Here is an 18,207-nt window from a genome sequence, read left to right as displayed (position 1 = left end):
GACCGGATTTAACCCCTGGGATTTTTGATGGGCCAGCCGTACAAATGGCACGCAACTGCCCCTTATCGCCTTATCATTGATGAGCATTTCTTAATGTGTCCGATGATTGTGTGTATCGTATAAGCACGCGAGGGGGGGAAATTTTGATTTAGGGGTTTCGTTTCGTTTCCGTTGAGGCAGGCTCGCCGATTTCCATGAATGCCCTTTAAAATATGCTACGTTAGAAATTACAGATCTTATACACTGTTAGTCGGTACAGTAGGACGCGTTCATATCCTTGGGCGAATAAAAGAAAATAAAAATTCGATAGATAGGTAATCAGCCTCAGTATTTGTAAAATAAAAATACTCTGTAGTTACATTTGTGATTTGTACTTAAATCTAGGTGGAGGTTCTAGATTTGTTATATTTGAGATCTGTACCTAAATCTAGGTGGAGGCTTTAGATTTATCTACATTTGTGATCTGTACTTAAATCTAGGTGGAGGTTCTAGATTTGCTATATTTTTCTCTTTTTCAGTTGTCCTGACCTTTGGAAGAAACCGTCACTCTCCGAAGTACTAAGATAATGTCTGTGGCAGTTTCAATTCCGCAAAGAAAACAAAAATATTGACAGGGCGCAAATGCTATGAACATACATACATAGTCCCAAGCCGACGAGACGTTTGACGGTGTTCTTCGTCAATCACGGAGTGGCATTCCCTATTGGACACCTCCAATGGTATCTTTCATAAACTAATTGAAAGTTGTTTTAATTGTACAAAGTTTCTATAATTAAAATAATAATAATTATGCTACAATACGTATCTGAATAGATTATATATTACGTAAGAATTCTCGAAATCGAAAAAAAAAGTAAAAATGATTCGGAACCGAATTCGTATTTCAACGTATTCGATCACTGATAACGAGTCCGTGATTAACTAAGCTTATCGTAACGCGCGGTGGCGTCACGTTCACGCGTGTGTACTGTGTGTGAGCACGTCCCTACAGGCCGGAGATACGCGTGCTCTGTCTGTCGGCTCGGGTCGATCTTCCTCGAGCTCGTGGCGTTAGGTTGGGCCGAAACCACGACGGCTGCCTCCACGTGCTGCGAAAAGCATTTAGTCGCCCTAAATTGTAGGTCGCCGCCGTTATCGCGGTGGTGGGGATAAGCATAGTGGAGGGGCAGGGTCGAGCACAGGCGCTTCGGCAATGATCGATGATTTCCGTCGCCGTTCGGCACGGCTAGGCGGTAAACATTGCACAGTACGATTGGCCGTGTCCTGAGGCGGGTCCTTTGGTTTTCGAGTTCGACCTTCTCCGCCGCTGTTCAGTTTTGTGTGTGAAGTGACAAGCGAACGGCGACATGCGTTAAAGAGACCTATGCGTACATACGTTTCCCCGATCGTTTATTCGTTCCATTCTCGTAGTTATTTCGTTTCGACCAGTGACTCCTCCGAAGGATACTGAGGGGATACCTGGACTGTGGAAACGTTTGACAGGAGCTACGCAGGTGGGTGATTCTGACGTTTATGCATCGTAAGACTACACTGCCAGAATGAACAAATTAGGAAATTAAAATTTCTACAGACACATGACGTCAGTCGATTTTCAAACATAAAATAATGCTTGTGCAAGTGCGTCTGTACCTTATTCTCCCATTCCCGTGGCTATTTGAACTTTCTGCGTGTCAAGGTACAGCCAAAAATTGCACAACTCGCGGTTCCCGTGGAAAAATTATAACCTTCAATTTATTTGCCACATCGATTTCGAATTAATGATCTTTCCCAAGTCAGGTTCAAATTTACGAAATACAGATCGATATTTTCCACGAAAAGGAACAGCGAGAGAAAGAACTCGCTTAATTGCGAAAATTGGAATCGACGGCGTTAGCCTTGGCCACGAACTTCAGCCACGATTGCGGCGCCGTTTCCGCGATCGATTGTATTTCCATATCCTTGAAATATCAGTGGGAATCGGGAGAAAAGAGAGTGACAGAGACTGTACACGTGCGAGGTGGGGAGGGATGAAGGATCGCAATAGATTTGTTTAGGAGATACGATATGTATCGCAGCGCGTGATGTAACTCAACGTCCTTACTGCGCGGCGAGTTGCACGAGGTCGGTGATCGCTATAAAAAAATGCGGCGAGTACACGTGGAGGCAGCGGCAGGCGGTTTCTACCGCGACGCGGCGCGGCATTGCACCACCGCCGACCACGACGACCGCCTCACAGGAGAGAGGGACGCGCGTGCAAGTTTAACTCAGCCTTAACCTATTCTGAACTGACGACCTCGTAGGAACGTGCGAACTACGCCGGGTTTCTTCGATAAGCTTTGCTACCGGATTAGAGGCACTCTCCATATCGAGCCTTATTTTTCCTGAAATTCTTTGAAAACGTCCCCGTACCGTGCCAGGTCAATCTAATCGCGAAAAGGTTTTAAACTCACTCGGCGCTACCGTTGCTTGCGATTGGGCCCGCTCGATCAATGGAACGCGAGCGGTGAACGCCCATAGGCGTTCGATGGACACGGCTAACGATCTATGGTTACCGATGTCCACGCGTACGATGGGCTGGGCATTAAAACATTGCAACGACACCGAATGGGTTAATCGAGATACGAATATGTCCTGACCTCCTCTTCACCGATAGAATTATATTCCGGGGTGTGTGCGTATCTACCCCCTTGTTTCCTATTAAACTCCGTAAATTCATTATGCAACATTCAGCGGTGTGCTTATATGATTAACATTTATTTCCGCGAAGCAGATAAGAAAATTCTATACTTGTATAATTTCCGTTTGTCTTGGAAGCTTCCGATTTTCACGCGTAATTATTATAAATTTGTTGCAACTTATGCATTTACTGGGAAAACATTTTCAAGAACCCCGTTCTTTGAATTTTTTCAAAAATCGAGAATGAAAAATAAATTTCCTTTACTCTAGGGAAATTGAATTGAAATCCTCTTATTGATAATCAAAATAGGGGAAACAGCGTAACAGATTCGTCGTGCGTCGATAATACCGTAGTTTATCATAGGCTTGGTAAGATCAGGGACGGGCAGAAGTTGCAGTTGCGTATGCGTGCGCGTGCGTGTACGAGGCGACGTGTGATTTGTGGGCGTTTTTTTTTTGGACCCGAAAGAGACGAGAGTGTTGACGATGGATACGTGGGTGGGTAGGGGGAGGTGGGGTGAGCCGTATTACCCCACGATTCTGACCGACGCCTAATCGAAGCTTTACACACAGTTGCGTTCACACGTAGAACGACGTTCTTGATGTCTTCCTATCTTATATTTACCTCATGTTCATCTACCTTATTGAGAATAGTCTTGCAATGTATAAATACATGCGTTGTTGTCATTGTTAAATATTTATACAGGTAAAAGATGCACCTGTGCTTTGTTTTTGTTTCTTCTCTCGTATATTTAGTGTTTCGAATAAAAACTAGTTGATAATAATATCGTAATATAGTATAAAATTAAATTACTCTGTCAAGACAGATCCATATTTTACTTGAATACCCCTTAAAAATCACATCCATTGATACCTTCTAAAGTTCTGTAGTTAATGGTGCAGGAATCAACGGCAATTATAATCGCAACTAAATAGTTTCCTCGTGAGACGTAAACCGAACATTTCTATTAATAACTATCTCAGAATCTCTCAACGATTTCTGATAGAAACAGTTAGTAAATTTCATGAGATTTCAGTGTGACTGGTCGAAAGTAATTTTTTCTATTTCGTTTTCAGATTTGTAAGTCGCAGTGAAGAATGGTGGGTTACTATCAAACGGAACCGACTTCGGACACCACCACCACGATGTCGGTTAGAAGCGAATTGCCAGCCGCGGAACTAGTGAATCCAGTGAAAAGTCTGGTCTGCAGTCCTGATTTGACGTTGTACGGGTCGCCACCGTGCGGTACCGAGACTCTATCGGCAATCATCGAGGGAAAGACGTACCCATGTCAGCTGTGCCAGAAGAGCTTCGATCAGAAAAGCCAGTACCAGAGCCATCTGCGCTCGCACGGTAAAGAAGGCGAGGACCCTTACCGATGCAATATTTGCGGGAAAACGTTCGCGGTGCCCGCGCGGCTCACCCGACACTATCGTACCCACACGGGCGAGAAGCCTTACCAGTGCGAGTACTGCAGCAAATCGTTCTCCGTGAAGGAAAACCTGAGCGTACACCGTCGTATCCACACAAAGGAACGGCCGTACAAGTGTGACGTGTGCGAGCGCGCGTTTGAGCATAGCGGTAAACTGCATCGGCACATGCGAATTCACACAGGCGAACGGCCACACAAGTGCGCCGTTTGCTCGAAAACGTTCATCCAGAGCGGTCAGTTAGTAATACACATGCGCACGCATACCGGAGAAAAACCGTACGTGTGTAAAGCCTGCGGCAAGGGATTCACATGCTCGAAACAGCTCAAGGTGCACACGCGTACGCATACCGGGGAAAAACCCTACACCTGCGACATCTGTGGCAAATCATTCGGTTACAACCACGTACTGAAGCTTCACCAGGTAATTTATCGCTTGTTTTAATAACACATGCTTGGGTGTGTTGGTGTTACCTTGGAATATAAATGCATGTGAAGTATTATTGTGATTTGTCACGAAGAACTGGAATAATTGTGAAAATTAAATGGGTTGTACTTCCGAATGCCCCCAGTGGCCGATTGACACGAGGTTTTAGGGGAGGGATGGGGAGGATGTGTGGACCCTAAATCTAAAATTGGAGGGTCGGATGCAGTAAGGGGACTAGCGCTCGATAATGGAAAAGATAATTGTCCAAACGCTAAGAAAGATTGGAAAATTAAATGTCGTTAAACTGAATTTGAAAAAAATATATTGTTGTAAAGCTCGCCGCGACACACATTTTTTCTATTTGCAGTTTGTTTATCCAATCATTACTATTCAATTCAAATCATTATTTCTTTAAACATAAATTGCGATAACTTGAGTAAATATTAACGGATCGTTATGAAACTTAAAACATAACTTCAGAAAACTATAGCGAAGCCGTAAAATGTATGCACAAAACCCTTGTGTTAACAAATGTAATAATATTTAATTAAAAAGTAATACTGGACATAACCCATGTTTTTCAATGTTCGCCGTTAAAAAGTATCGAGGCAATTTTCAGGTACATATAACTTGCAGCGATAAAGTTTTTCCTTAATATACAAGGAAGATTTTCACCAATTTTCACACTGATTAATAAATAATTGTAGAAGATATGACGATATATACAAGTCTCGCGCGTCGCCAACAGTCAGCGGCCGCGTATAATGCGCTGCTTGGCAGTCTTAGCACTCACGTTGACTGTGGGTGGCGCGCGAGATTTATATATATCGTCATATCTTCTACAATTATTTATTAATCAGTGTGAAAGTTGGTGAAAATCTTTCTTGCATATTAAGGAAAAATTTTGTCTCTGCAAGTTATATGTACTTCAAAATTGTCTCGATACTTTTTAACGGCGAGTGTTGAAAAACATGGGTTATGTCCAGTATTACTTTTTAATTAAATATTATTACAGTTGTTAACATAAGGTTTTTGTGCATACATTTTGCGGCTTCGCTAAAGTTTTCTGAATTTATGTTTTAAGTTTCATAACGACCCGTTAATATTTACACAAGTTATCGCAATTTATGTTTAAAGAAATAATGATTTTGAACAATGAAAAATGTTTTGTTTATAATTTTTAGCTCGAATAGTAATGATTGAATAAACAAACTGCAAATAGAAAAAATGTGTGTTGTGACGAGCTTTACAACACTATATTTTTTCAAATTCAGTTTAACATTTAATTTTCCAATCTTAGCGTTTGGATAATTTATCCCATTTTCGAGCGCTAGTCCCCTTATTGCAACAGACCCTTCAATTGTTGCTTCGGGAATTTATTAGTTTTCGAAATATTAATAAAAAATTACCTGAACTTACAATTTTAGATTTAGGGTCCCCTCCTCCCTGCCTCAGACCTCGTGTCGATCGGCCACTGGGGCCATTCGGAAGGATATCCAATTAATATATTAAGAATAATTGTATCCGAGAAATACTTTATGGCGTTGCAAAGATTAGTCTCTTAATACTGTCACTGTGAATTGAGACAAGAAAGCTAAAAAATGAATTATAGATTGCGTAATAGAGTTACATGGAACTTATACAAGTTACTATTACAGGTTGCTCACTATGGTGAGAAGGTTTATAAGTGCACACTCTGTCACGAGACATTTGGTTCCAAAAAGACGATGGAGCTGCATATCAAAACGCACTCAGATTCTTCCATTACTGGTTCTCCTCGAGACTCACCTATTGAGCCAGAGATTGAAATCTCACAGGCAAACAACAATGGCACTGCCAGTGACAAGGAGAATCATAAGACTGAAGAGCAAAGGGATGACCCTGCTATTTATGACACACAGCACGATTTTCCCTACTACGTCTACTCCAGGGAGCAGTACCCACAACCAATTTTGGTGCCTGGAGAAGACAGAACCTTCCAGGCGACACCCACAGTTCCCACCGATCAGCCGCTTCCATTTCTGTATCAAGAAGTTCCTTCAACGTACACTACTTACGGAATGCAGAACAATAACTTCGTAGATGACTGTTCTTCGCTTCTGAATTTACCAGGAAACGACGCACGCAGAAGAGTTGAAGCTGCGCTTGAGGCAGTTGAGGTAGAGCGGCAGAGGGAGTATGGAATTAGGGTGGAAAGAGAACCAATTTTAACCCCACCGAGTAGTAATCCTGTCAGTCCTGTACCTTCACCAGATCCTCTTGACCTGGTAATTCCTGTAAGAGAAACTTTAATTCTTCCACCAAGGAAACGGTGCAAGATGATTTTAGAATCAATGGAGAGTGAAAGGAGTGGCCTCATTGCCTCGCAGAGACAGAACTCTGTTATTCAGTTCGCAAAAGCATCATAGTGAAAAATATGGAAGAAACGATGGTGAACTGATTATGATTTCACGTCCGATGAGATGTGACCCTGACTCTTGTGAAAGAATGAGTGACTTGATGCATAACATAGTGATGGGCCAAAAATGTTCTGACAATTAATATTAACTACGAAATATTGAAAATTTGATAAATTTTCAATTTCGTAATTGTTTTAATGAATTCTGACATTTGAAATATAAAAATGACCAAATCTTATTAACGTTTGAGCGAGTAATTACAGTAATATGACTATTAAAACTTTCTCATACAAAACGTGATTTTAATGCAGACTCAATAATATTTAAATAATATAAAGTAAGCAGAAAAGTGAATCAAGTGCCCATCACTAACTGAAGGACTAGGAGAAAACTAGCAAGTACTAGGACTACAGAGTTAGCACGTTTGTGAAGCTGGGAATTCCACTGTGGAATTTTATGATGTGAAATAGTTTCATTGCCATGTAATCTCCTTGTCATATAAGAAGGAACCCGTTTCACGCATGTGGAATGAGGTCATTGGCTCCGAGGGAGCGTTGGTTGGGGTACAGCCAATAGTAGCGCAGAACAGGTCTACGCACAGGTTCCTTCTTATATGACAGAGTATATAGAGTGTTTTCTGTCATGGATATCGGGTTTTCTTCAAACTTTCAAAGATTAGAAACAAAATATAGAGGATGCAAATATTTGTTATGGACTTGACAGTCCTTCTCTTGTCTTAATGGTGGTAACTATATACATTTAATTTAAGTGTACTGTAAATAATGAGTTATGGTTAACGCAAACAATTGAGCTGGTCTGCGTTTTTAACAATGGAAGTTTGAAGAAAATTGGAAATCAGGCTGAAAAATTTCTCCCACGAGCCTTAAACGAGGCAATAAAGCAACGTCCAGTTATTTTACTACTTGGAAGAATAAAACAGGACATTTTACTATGATAGAGTGGCCTCACTATTTTGCAAATCAACTGGTTACATGTGCCTCACAGGTTGGACATTGCTGCGCATATTGAGCTCGCCAGCAAATTTTATTCACTTAACATGTATGCTACCAAGTGAATGAAAAAGTATGGAGTATGTATCAACTAACAGAGATCCTTAATAACAGTAGAGAACGCATGACTGCTCGGTTTGTCCACTTCATACATTGTATCTGTGCACAAGTGTAAATATGCACTATATTGAGTAAATCTACTAAAAATATAGAATGATTTTTGGTGGGCAATCTATCAACTAAACGGTGATAGCAAATATGATAAAAATGATCACCGATTTTACAAGAATAAAAGAAATCCGTGAAGTGGCACAAAATGGTGACTTGGCTGCTAATAGTTAATTGGAAAACACGTAAACATTTAAATCGAGTTCCAAGCTTAGGTTGTATAAAAAAATTGAATGTGGCAAACCCAAGGATTGCCCAATTTCTGTGGTAATTCAATTTCGTTTGATTTTCATGATATCCTTGGTGTTTGTATCACAAAAAGACGTCATTTGCTTTTCGCTTTCTTCGGTATTTAGCTGGCGCGCTCTGCGTTATTTTCTCGTGTTTCACGTTACGTATGTGTGCCTGTGTGTTTACGTATGTTTAATTATACGAATTAGTGTAGAAAATTGATAATAATGACTCCAGTGGCTGCAACTCTAGCATCATCATTATTGAAGGCCTTGAAATTAACGTGGTCGTGATCGTTCAGAGAACACGTTTTTTAACAGTCACTTTATTCAAAGTAGGAATATAAAACGTGTTATACGTTTTATAAACATATTTAAACGATAACTCGTCGGATCACGAAGCTGTCAGATCGGCTGAACAAATTAACCCTTTCTGTGCAGCGCGTGTAATGAACTCCTTTCAAGAGACTCATAGGCGCCACTGACTTTCCATACGATCTATTATCGACCAACGTGTGGGGCTGCCATACTTAATGTAAAAGGAGAAAAAATACGGAATTGGATACAGTTTCTAATAGTATTTGAAGTTATATAGGTTTGTGTATCAGCTTCCTTGCATTATTTTCTCTGTGTCATATTTCTTACTTCTTCAAAGGAATCATCTGCCAGTAATACTGTTGCTAGAAGTGGCATATATTGTTCGATAATAGCGATGCTACAGGAATTCAGTACATACAGAGCCGTCTTAACAAATTTGAGCGCCCTGAGCTATAAAAATTTGGCGCCTCAACACCTCAAGTAAATACCAACTCTATACGCCGTATAGACTGCAGTTTCTTCCCAATCGGTGCAAGGCGGTACATCGTATAGGTTTAACGGTTGTCGTGAAAAAAGAATTTCAACATACTCCATTCTTAAGCGCCCTTGAATCACCAGCGTCCCTGGGCTATAGCCCACTGTATAAGGAGGCCCTGAGTACATATGTACTTACTGCTTCTTCTTATGATCAGTTATACTCACAAGGGAAGATCGGTGAATGACAGACAGGGTCCCTGGGAAATGGATTACCGTAGCCTATTCGTAGTGGAGGGGGAACACGCCACGCATGCGCGTGATGACTAACCAATCAACACCAAGATAGGTGTTGGCTCCAAACCAATCGACGCCAAGGTTGATTCCCCCTCCACTACGAATAGGCTACGGTAACTCATTTCCCGGGGACCCTGATTGACATACATCGATTTTGATGACACTTTGCACAATCGCTTACTGGTCCAAGCTAAGAACTTTGCCGTAATTGGTTGGCGCTACTTTTGTAGTTTAAGGGAGAAATCACCCCTTTTATCCAAATCGTCCCTTTTGTTTCTGAGCTTATAACTCGTAAATTACAAAGGATATGAAGAAAAGATTTAAATAAATGTTACACCGTTTCTGAAGGCCTATATATCCGTTGCATTTGTTTTGTCAAAAGTCAGTTCTGTTCCGAAAATTCAATCCCAAAATAAAATTTCTATTTTTTTTTTTACAGATGAATAAAGGCTTTTGTTTATTCTAGATCCAACGCTGTATATCGTCACTTCAGTTTCTTGTATTTCGGTACCTATTAGCTGTTATCGCAACTGATAGTCCCTAAATGCTTGCAATGAAATTCGTTTGTCTGGTACACTTTTCGGCGTGTATATAGTAGCACAGTATTTAAATATACTATACAGATGTATACGTATATTAGTAACAATTTACACCAATGTCTGATAATGAAATATGGCACGGTCAAATAAGTACACGTATTATAATGGTCATTAACATTCAAGAAATAATGTTGCACGGTTAACCCTTTAGCGCCAAACGTATCGTATCTAGTCAGCCACGTCCATTTTGCGAATTTTGCTCAACGCCTGAGTACAAATGTTTGTGACAGAAAGACTACAGATTTGATACAGGATTTGTTATATTCGATGATGAAAGCAGACTGACAGCAGAAAGCCAACAGATTGTGCTGCCTTAACGCGATTTGGGGGGCAGATAGGCAGCAGGATCTACTCGGTATCTGCCGCTAATCTGCTGTCAGATCCTGACATCAGGATCTGACCGCAGAACCATAGTTAAATGCGGACATAGTGGGCCCCGAATCTGTTGCCAATCTGCTAGCATACTGCGGTCAGTTTGTTTACTGGGATATATGATACATTCCTTTTTGCCGTTTCGCCTTTTGCATTCGCAATTCGTTGTTCGCAACAGTTTAAGTAGTACATGTTTAGAGTAATTTTATTCATTGAAGAAAGCTTGACCTACCTGAACCCTATATTCATTGGTTTTATGCATTTTAACATCTGAAAAAAAAATTGTTTATAAAAATATATAAATTCAGACCATTTCTAACGATAAAAAGGAAACGGGATATTTTTCCTTCAACGGGATCTAGGTGCGGGCGTTAAAGGGTTAATGAAAGTTTATTAGTCGTAGCCTTCGCAATAGCGATACTCCTAAAAGACATGCTTGAGACACAAATACTTGGTGCACTAAGCGCAACAAAGTATTACAAATTCTCCGCATACTTGGCACCAATGAATTTCATTATCTTGTTTCGCAAAATTTCCTGGATCTTCATAATGAGCCGGATGTTCCTCTAGTTATCCACTTTTGTACCATGCATGTTTAAACACATTCTTGAATTTAGGCGAGGAAACCTGATCGTGGATAAGAGATCGTTATTTTGTAATGCTGCTTCTGTAATGTAAACTATCGTCACGATTAAGTAAAATGACACGACCCAAGAAAGTTCTGATGAAGTTCTTTGAAATGCGGAAACCGGGAACATTAAGAGGTTGTAGTCTTCCCATTGCTTTTGCTGTTATCGCGAGGATGATTACCTCTTTTGCACGAGGAACAAGTTGTAAAACATTTGGACAATGTCCGCTCGAAGAATCCAGTGACACATAATACGCTTCGAGGTCCCACATGCGGCAAGTATATTTGCGTAAAGCAAGCTTTAAAGTTAGCGAAGGTCAATTTGCTAGATTTCGAAGCAGAAACACGAACATTAGATTCTTGTGTTCGTGGTCAGAACTGTCCACTTGATTCTTTTAAAACTAAATAGAGAAGCGAAAGCAGCTTTCCGTCTGCAGGTACCTATAAACAGTAGGTTGAAATGTGTAATTGCGAGTGGTTGGGGTTATAGACTGTACAACAACTTCATTACTAACAGCTTGTAAGTAGTGCTCGATCGGAGTGTAGTTCTAAATTAAAACCACTTTTGTCGGAATTGAATACATTTTCTACTCCATATTTATTAATGTTCAATTGCAATGATATTAGCGATTGCCATATCTAGCATCTTCAGCATCTTGTCGCTGCGGGCGAGATATAAATTCCGTTATTTCACGCGAATCTATATCGCATACTTTTTTTAAATTAAATATCCACCACCGTCCTGCTTTAAATGTTGACAAGTCGATATTTTCTTTCGCTGCTAATACCCACCTTCGGAGATCAATATCATGGATTATTATGGATCCTCTATCAATAGCATCGGTGAACTTTGAAAAAACATAATCCGAAATATATAATAATTATTGTGTCCAAGTTGTGTCCCACGTGATTCTACATATTTCTCCCTTCTGTAGAACTGTTTGCGTGTCTTGACCTTTCGAAGCCGAGTTTGTACCATGTTAAGGGATTTCCGTTTATCTGGCCCACTTTCCCAATATTCCACTGCTCTCTTTTTCTATTCGAAATCAGCATTACCTTCGTCTCCTACTGGAACACAGTCGCATTCTTCTACAAATTCTATTTTTCTAGAAATTCTAAAGTGTCATCTTCTTCTGCCGAAAATGAGTGATCTTCAATGCTTCTTATTATGATTCCTTCCAGTATCCAGTACCCTCGCATAATGCAATTTCTTTATAATTCACTGGGTTCAGGTGTAGCTATGTATGATCTCTAATCGTTACTAATTCACGACAACGTCTAAATCCGAAATGCTACACAATATTGGAACGACAATTTTATACACAATAACTACAGTAATTATTATACATAGTTATACATCGTTGGATACAGAGTAAAGAGAAGCAGTTACTCATTTGGAAAGAAATACAAATTTCTGAAAAAGGGGGATTTTAATTTAATGTATAACATTCTTTTAAATCGTTTCCCGATATTTTTTTGTAATTTATGAGCTATAAGCGCAAAATAAAACGGGCGACTTGGATAAAAGGGGTGGTTTCTCCTTTGAAGTACAAAAGGCAAGGTTCTTAGTTTGGACCAACAAATAAAACTGTGCCAAATGTCATGAAAATCGGGGTGTGTCACCTACCGATCTTTCCTTGGCAGTCAATCATAGAGTTGATAATATTTGTTGTACGGTAGGTCATCATGTCTGTGGTAACTTTGTTGTACGACAAGTCGATATGGCTGTATTCAATTTATCATATGAGAAATCGTAACGCCTGTGTGGTCTTTAATTGTTCAATGATTACAGTTGCAAATGCGGCTGTGGAAGGGTTAATTGGAGTTAACAGCTGGATCTATTTGAGCCGTTTATTTTGAAAGTGACCTAAGTCCATTTAGATTTAAAAATTTGTTCTATATAAATTTTTAATACTAACTTCAAGTTGTACACGTTTGTACAGCCAACAAAAAACAATTGACAAATGGACTTAGGCCACTTTCAAGACGAACGGCTCATTTATCGTTTAAAAAAACATGACAGATAAAGTTACTTGGAATTTCTTTGACAAGGATTAAAATAATCGAACGAATCGATGTTCTTTTAAGCCTACGCCACTGTCACTGAAAGTGAATCGCTTCTTTCGAGTAATTCCCTTTTTGGGCTGTTAAATTTCGACGTTGTGTGTGTGGTATCGTAAGGTTTTCTGATCGTCTCTAATATTTGTAGAACAATCGAAATTTCCGATTTCTTGCCAAAAGTGACATGACTGACATCAGTCTGAAAGGACAAATTTTGTTTCTAGTGTAACAAACTTCCAATGACCTATTAATATGATAAAAGTGATATTAATGCAGGTAATTGCTCAATTTCGTCATCCTTAGGGTCATATTGCTACAAACAATAGCAATGCTTGAACAATTTGTTTTTTTTTGTCCTCCAATAAGAAAACAGGAAGTGATAAAAATAGCTTAAAAAAAAATTGGATTCTTTTTTAGAAGTCATAATTTTTATTTCCAGCACACAAAAAAGTTATTAGCTTCTTGTCACATTTTTAAACAAGACTTGTATCCTACTTTTAATCTTTTGAAACCTATTTTTCTTTGAATTGTTGCAAAATTTATGTGATTTGTTTCCTTAAAACTGAATCACATTAATCCACTTAACTTTATTAATTCCTTTTGGAAATCTAACCATATGAAATTTGAATTTCTCTATGTTATTAGAAACTTTGGTGTGTCAAGAATTCATTATCAATTGTTGATGGTCCCTTTTTGAATATTACTTTGAATATTACTAATAGTTCGTTGTCCACAACGTGTTGTAAAACTTGGCTGATTTCAAAAGTGAGAGTTCTTAATGAAAGAGGCCTTAACATTCATCATGCGGAAGGACTAGCAAATGGTTAAATCCAATTCATTAATCTTTGGAGATCCAAAAGTACAATTTAGCAAGATATACAGTGTTGTCTCGTTATAAGTACGGGTCCCCTGTTTCGTTAGAAGTACATTTCTATCCCCACTACTACTTCTGTAGAGTCGCCGTGGTGCGTGCGAGAGGGCGCGCGACAGCCACAAACCATAAATTTCGATCGAAATGGTCACGGCGTCGTTTTACTGAAAGACGACTGCAAAGAAGAAAGACGAGTCGAATAGCATACTGTTTCGTCAAAGATACGGCTTCTCCCCTGAGCGTCGTACTCATAACGAGACAAAACTGTACTGGCTACATGTACAAAAACATTAAGTCTAATCCATACTGCGACGATCTTAGAAAAGCATACAAATTAATATTATATATATATATTTAATGGCTGACAAGTAGTATATGCTACTTTAAGAGGCTCGGGTTAAGTAAAACAGATTTTGCTGGAGTAAAAAACTGCTGTTTCCATTGTGAAAGTGGAATTGACAGGGAAGAAAGTACCAAACTATTATATCTCTGTGATAAGAACTCCATAATGCCAGAGTATTGAGGGGAGCTATACCCACTGCCAGTACAAGTGTGCATGTGTAAGCGCACATGCGATTGTAATGTTAAACATTAAGTCGTATTGCAGCGATTGATAACTTGTAACCATTTGTGTTTACATTTCATTTCACTCCAGTACATTATACAAAAGGTTTTATAAATTGAGGGCTAACTTAATTGGAAAATTCAGCAAAGCGTACTAACCATGAGACTGTAATTGAACAGTACCTACTTTAAACATTGAGGGTTTGGAAATTACATACAAATTCTGGAATTCGATTCGATAGTATCTTTGATATAAAACTCAACAAAAAAAATATGATAACATTTCCAAGTTCTGAAAAATGGTGGTATATGAAATCTTATTTTCAGATTTGTCTTTTAAATCTTTTGGTGTAGTACGTCACCGTTTAACATAATTTAAAGATACTGAATAAGTAGACACGCCTTGTAGTTCAATTTACCACTAATTTTTTATCAACAGTTTATAGAACAGATTGCGTATACACTGAGCCATGTTCATATTTTATTAATGTAATATTTATGTATAGGAGCACATGTATATTATCATTTTTCCTTAATTTTTAAAAATGCAAATTCGACGCGTGGCCCATTTCTATTTGTTCGACATATGTAGAATTGAAAATAAGATTTTTATTTTGTCAGGCAGGAATTACACTCTGTGGATCGAGCGTGGCATAAAATTCATGTGCAATCGTAACTTAAGTAGGTACTCGGGACGCGTAGCTTCTTTCTCAACGTCAGTTAATTTTAATTAATCGTATATTCGAGTATTTATTATATATTTTAACGATCGTTGTTCGTGGAATTTGAAGCTCTTGGCGGTACCTTAGAATTCGATTTTTTTTTTATCGAATTATCGAAATGTGTGTAGGTTATGTGATTATGTCAAAAACAAAAAGAACGAGTGCAAATTGTTAAGTATTACGGCAATGGCGAGAAATCTGCGGGAAGAAGTCTAGTGTAATATTATTGTAATTATCTGTTATTACTTATTATTTTTAAGATATATAGATGCATGTCAGATGGGGCGTATTTTGTCCCATCGTCGTGGGCGTGTGGAACTGATTACACATAAAAGAGGAAAAGAAAACGACGTTTTTTCTTTTATAAAGATTCCTTGTATACAAAATAATTTCAACGGGAACGGAATACAATCTTGTCAGAGTGCAACGAGGCGATGAAGGTGATTTTCGTATTTCGCGCCCAAACGATTGGTCAGTAAGGTTAACATTATAAACCAATTTAACGGAAACATTACATCGATAGAGACTATGATTAACGCGTGAAATGTGAAGATCGATTATTCTTCTTCTCCAAACTGATTCGCTGCAATCACCTCGATTAGGATCGATTTTCTGACGAATCTTTGAGTTACATTTTCCTCTTCGCCTAAGCAGGCAAGAATTTTCAGAAATCGGGAGCCTCGATAATCGATAGCTACTAATGATTGTATTTCCTTGTTTTATTTCGCCAATGTGCGCACGAATAATTTGATAGTCAATCTTCGACCGGAAATATATTTATTTATTTAATATCGATATATATATATATATATATATATATATATATATATTATATACAGATGTATTTTTTGCTAAACATCGCAACAAATTATTGTCGTGTATTTGCTACATTAAAGTATATTCTATCGTAAACGCTGTTTTGGAATTTTCCGTTTAATTTTCAATGACAACAAAATGCAAGCATAGTTTTAAGTATTTTTTTTTTCTCACAAAAGAATAGGAGAAATTAGAAACTGCCACGAAAATAACCCCGATGTACACTTTTAAACTGCGTGTCATTTTTAGTCTCCTTTTGATATAAGTATTTAAAAATGCCACGCTAAATCACTAAGGAGGAATGGGGTTCCCAAATATTTCGCCACCCTATAGAGTATAGACAATAAAAGACATTTGATAGATCGACATTGTTCAGTTGAGCAAAAAAAGTTTCTAACGAGAGCCGCGATTTTCGATAGCACATAGTCTTCGTGATTTATCGATCTATACAGTAAATAATTTCTTGCATTCCCCAATTATAAATCTCTCAATTACAAAAAGAATGCTTTAAATAACATGTAACGTGGACATGTATGCAATGACATGTTTTATGTTCACGTTTCATTCGATTTGCGCGTTCCGAACTTCCTCGTACATCAAGGCTTTTAAAATACGCGCCAATATGACGTCGACAGCCTGCCGTTACTAATACTATACACGAAGATAAACAAATGTAAACAAGAGGCGTATGTATAGGATGTTCCACGAAATATATTGTACCTATCTAACAAGTCGTTAAAACTGATGCAAATTAAATAAGTATGCATTGACTCTTGATGTATGAGTTGCACCGGGTGGCGCGACTTTTAATTGTGCGCTCCTTGTATACATGGATCTGAGATTGTGGATTTTATACAATGTATTTTGAGCGTTTTATAGCGTTTTTAACAGTGTGGCCGTTTTTCACTTTTTTAAATGTACGAGTATTCGTGACATGCTAGTACGTTATTGCGACAATATTTACGTTAAATTAACGTGAATTAATAAAGATTACCATTCCTAGATAATATATGAACTGATTCGTTCAGATAATATTTATTCAAAAATCGTTACAGCCTCGTCCCAAGGAAACTGGTTTATACAAACGCCTCAAACTGTATTTAACAGCGATTTTGGAATTTTAATAACAAAAAATCAATCTTCCACTTATTAAAAGCTGCTGTTTTACGAGACACCTTGTATATGTATATACATATTCATAAGTACATATATATGTATATACGATTTGTGTAATAATTAAACATGATGTCATGTATTGCAAAGATTATGTTGCGAATATATGAATGGAGGAAACTAAGAAAAAGAATGAAATAGTTATTGTTTAATGATAATTATGCTTTGTTATGTTACTTTTATCATGTAAATAGAGTATTACTGTACGATTGCAAAATTATTTGTTGAACTGTGTATGATTTGTGGCTACATAAGGTATAAACTAATCCTTCGTGTGTTCTACAAGCGTAGTTGAAAAATAAACATTTTAATTGTAAAAATGTTTGCAAAATGTATATTTTAAATGTATGATTAATGGCATGTCTCATGCATCCAATAATAGTATAAGAAATACATGCGAATAATTGAAGTTATTTATTATTCCATCGTTCAGCAAGTCTCGTATTTCTATATATATAGGGTAGATGTCCCTACTACGGTGCCTTTCTATTTAAAAAAAGCCGTATAAAAAACTATCATAAATAAATACGGAAAATTTTTGTTTAATTAAGTTAAACTATGAATGTATGTATTACAAACGAGAAGGTTGCACTCTTAAATAATTAAAGCATAGTAAAAAAAAAATTCAAAAATGCCCGTGAAGATTTCGATGGATTTATACTCAAATCCTTATCGAAAACGGTTTTTATAAGGAACACGTACTTTCCAGAAGTGAATAAATTGATAATTTTTATCATTGCACTTATGTAAAGTGTTAATTACAGCAAAAAAGCTTCTAATTTTATGAAAGAATAGCAAAATAAGCACTTTTGAAACGTTTTCATATTTTTTAAAATGAAGTCAGTAATAGGGACATGAATTTCACGCTTGTCCGTATCAGGTCCATGGTCCGTATCACAGCCGTATTCAATACTATTATCACTTCGTCTCGGGATCTGCTAATTGGTGTCCTCTTCCTGCTTTCGAGCTCTACCCATCCGCATCGCGTACCCT

The 18,207-nt window shown here is 38.0% G+C and overlaps 1 protein-coding gene and 1 long non-coding RNA gene across 3 annotated transcripts; both read left to right on the top strand.

Moving 5' to 3' along the window:
- The first annotated feature begins 1,210 nt into the window (after window positions 1-1,210).
- Window positions 1,211-7,394, top strand: Kr-h1 (kruppel homolog 1). Of its 2 annotated transcripts, none has more exons than XM_076815362.1 (3): window positions 1,211-1,493; window positions 3,733-4,509; window positions 6,171-7,394. In XM_076815362.1, exons 2-3 carry the CDS (start codon window positions 3,754-3,756, stop codon window positions 6,918-6,920), a joined length of 1,506 nt encoding a protein of 501 aa, XP_076671477.1. In that variant the 5' UTR covers window positions 1,211-1,493; window positions 3,733-3,753; the 3' UTR covers window positions 6,921-7,394. The 2 variants fall into 2 exon arrangements, with proteins under 2 accessions (XP_076671477.1, XP_076671562.1); XM_076815447.1 differs by lacking the exon at window positions 1,211-1,493 and adding an exon at window positions 3,159-3,361.
- A 3,087-nt stretch (window positions 7,395-10,481) lies between these two features.
- Window positions 10,482-17,634, top strand: LOC143374795 (uncharacterized). The gene is made up of 3 exons (XR_013086755.1): window positions 10,482-11,248; window positions 11,445-16,411; window positions 16,445-17,634. It is a non-coding gene; the product is annotated as an uncharacterized LOC143374795 (long non-coding RNA).
- Window positions 17,635-18,207: the final 573 nt, after the last annotated feature.

The sequence above is a fragment of the Andrena cerasifolii genome, chromosome 1 (genome assembly GCF_050908995.1).
Source record: "Andrena cerasifolii isolate SP2316 chromosome 1, iyAndCera1_principal, whole genome shotgun sequence".
NCBI classification, from domain to species: Eukaryota; Metazoa; Arthropoda; class Insecta; order Hymenoptera; family Andrenidae; genus Andrena; species Andrena cerasifolii.
Note: the sequence above shows the minus strand (reverse complement) of the source record. Positions and strands in the feature narration are given on the sequence as shown.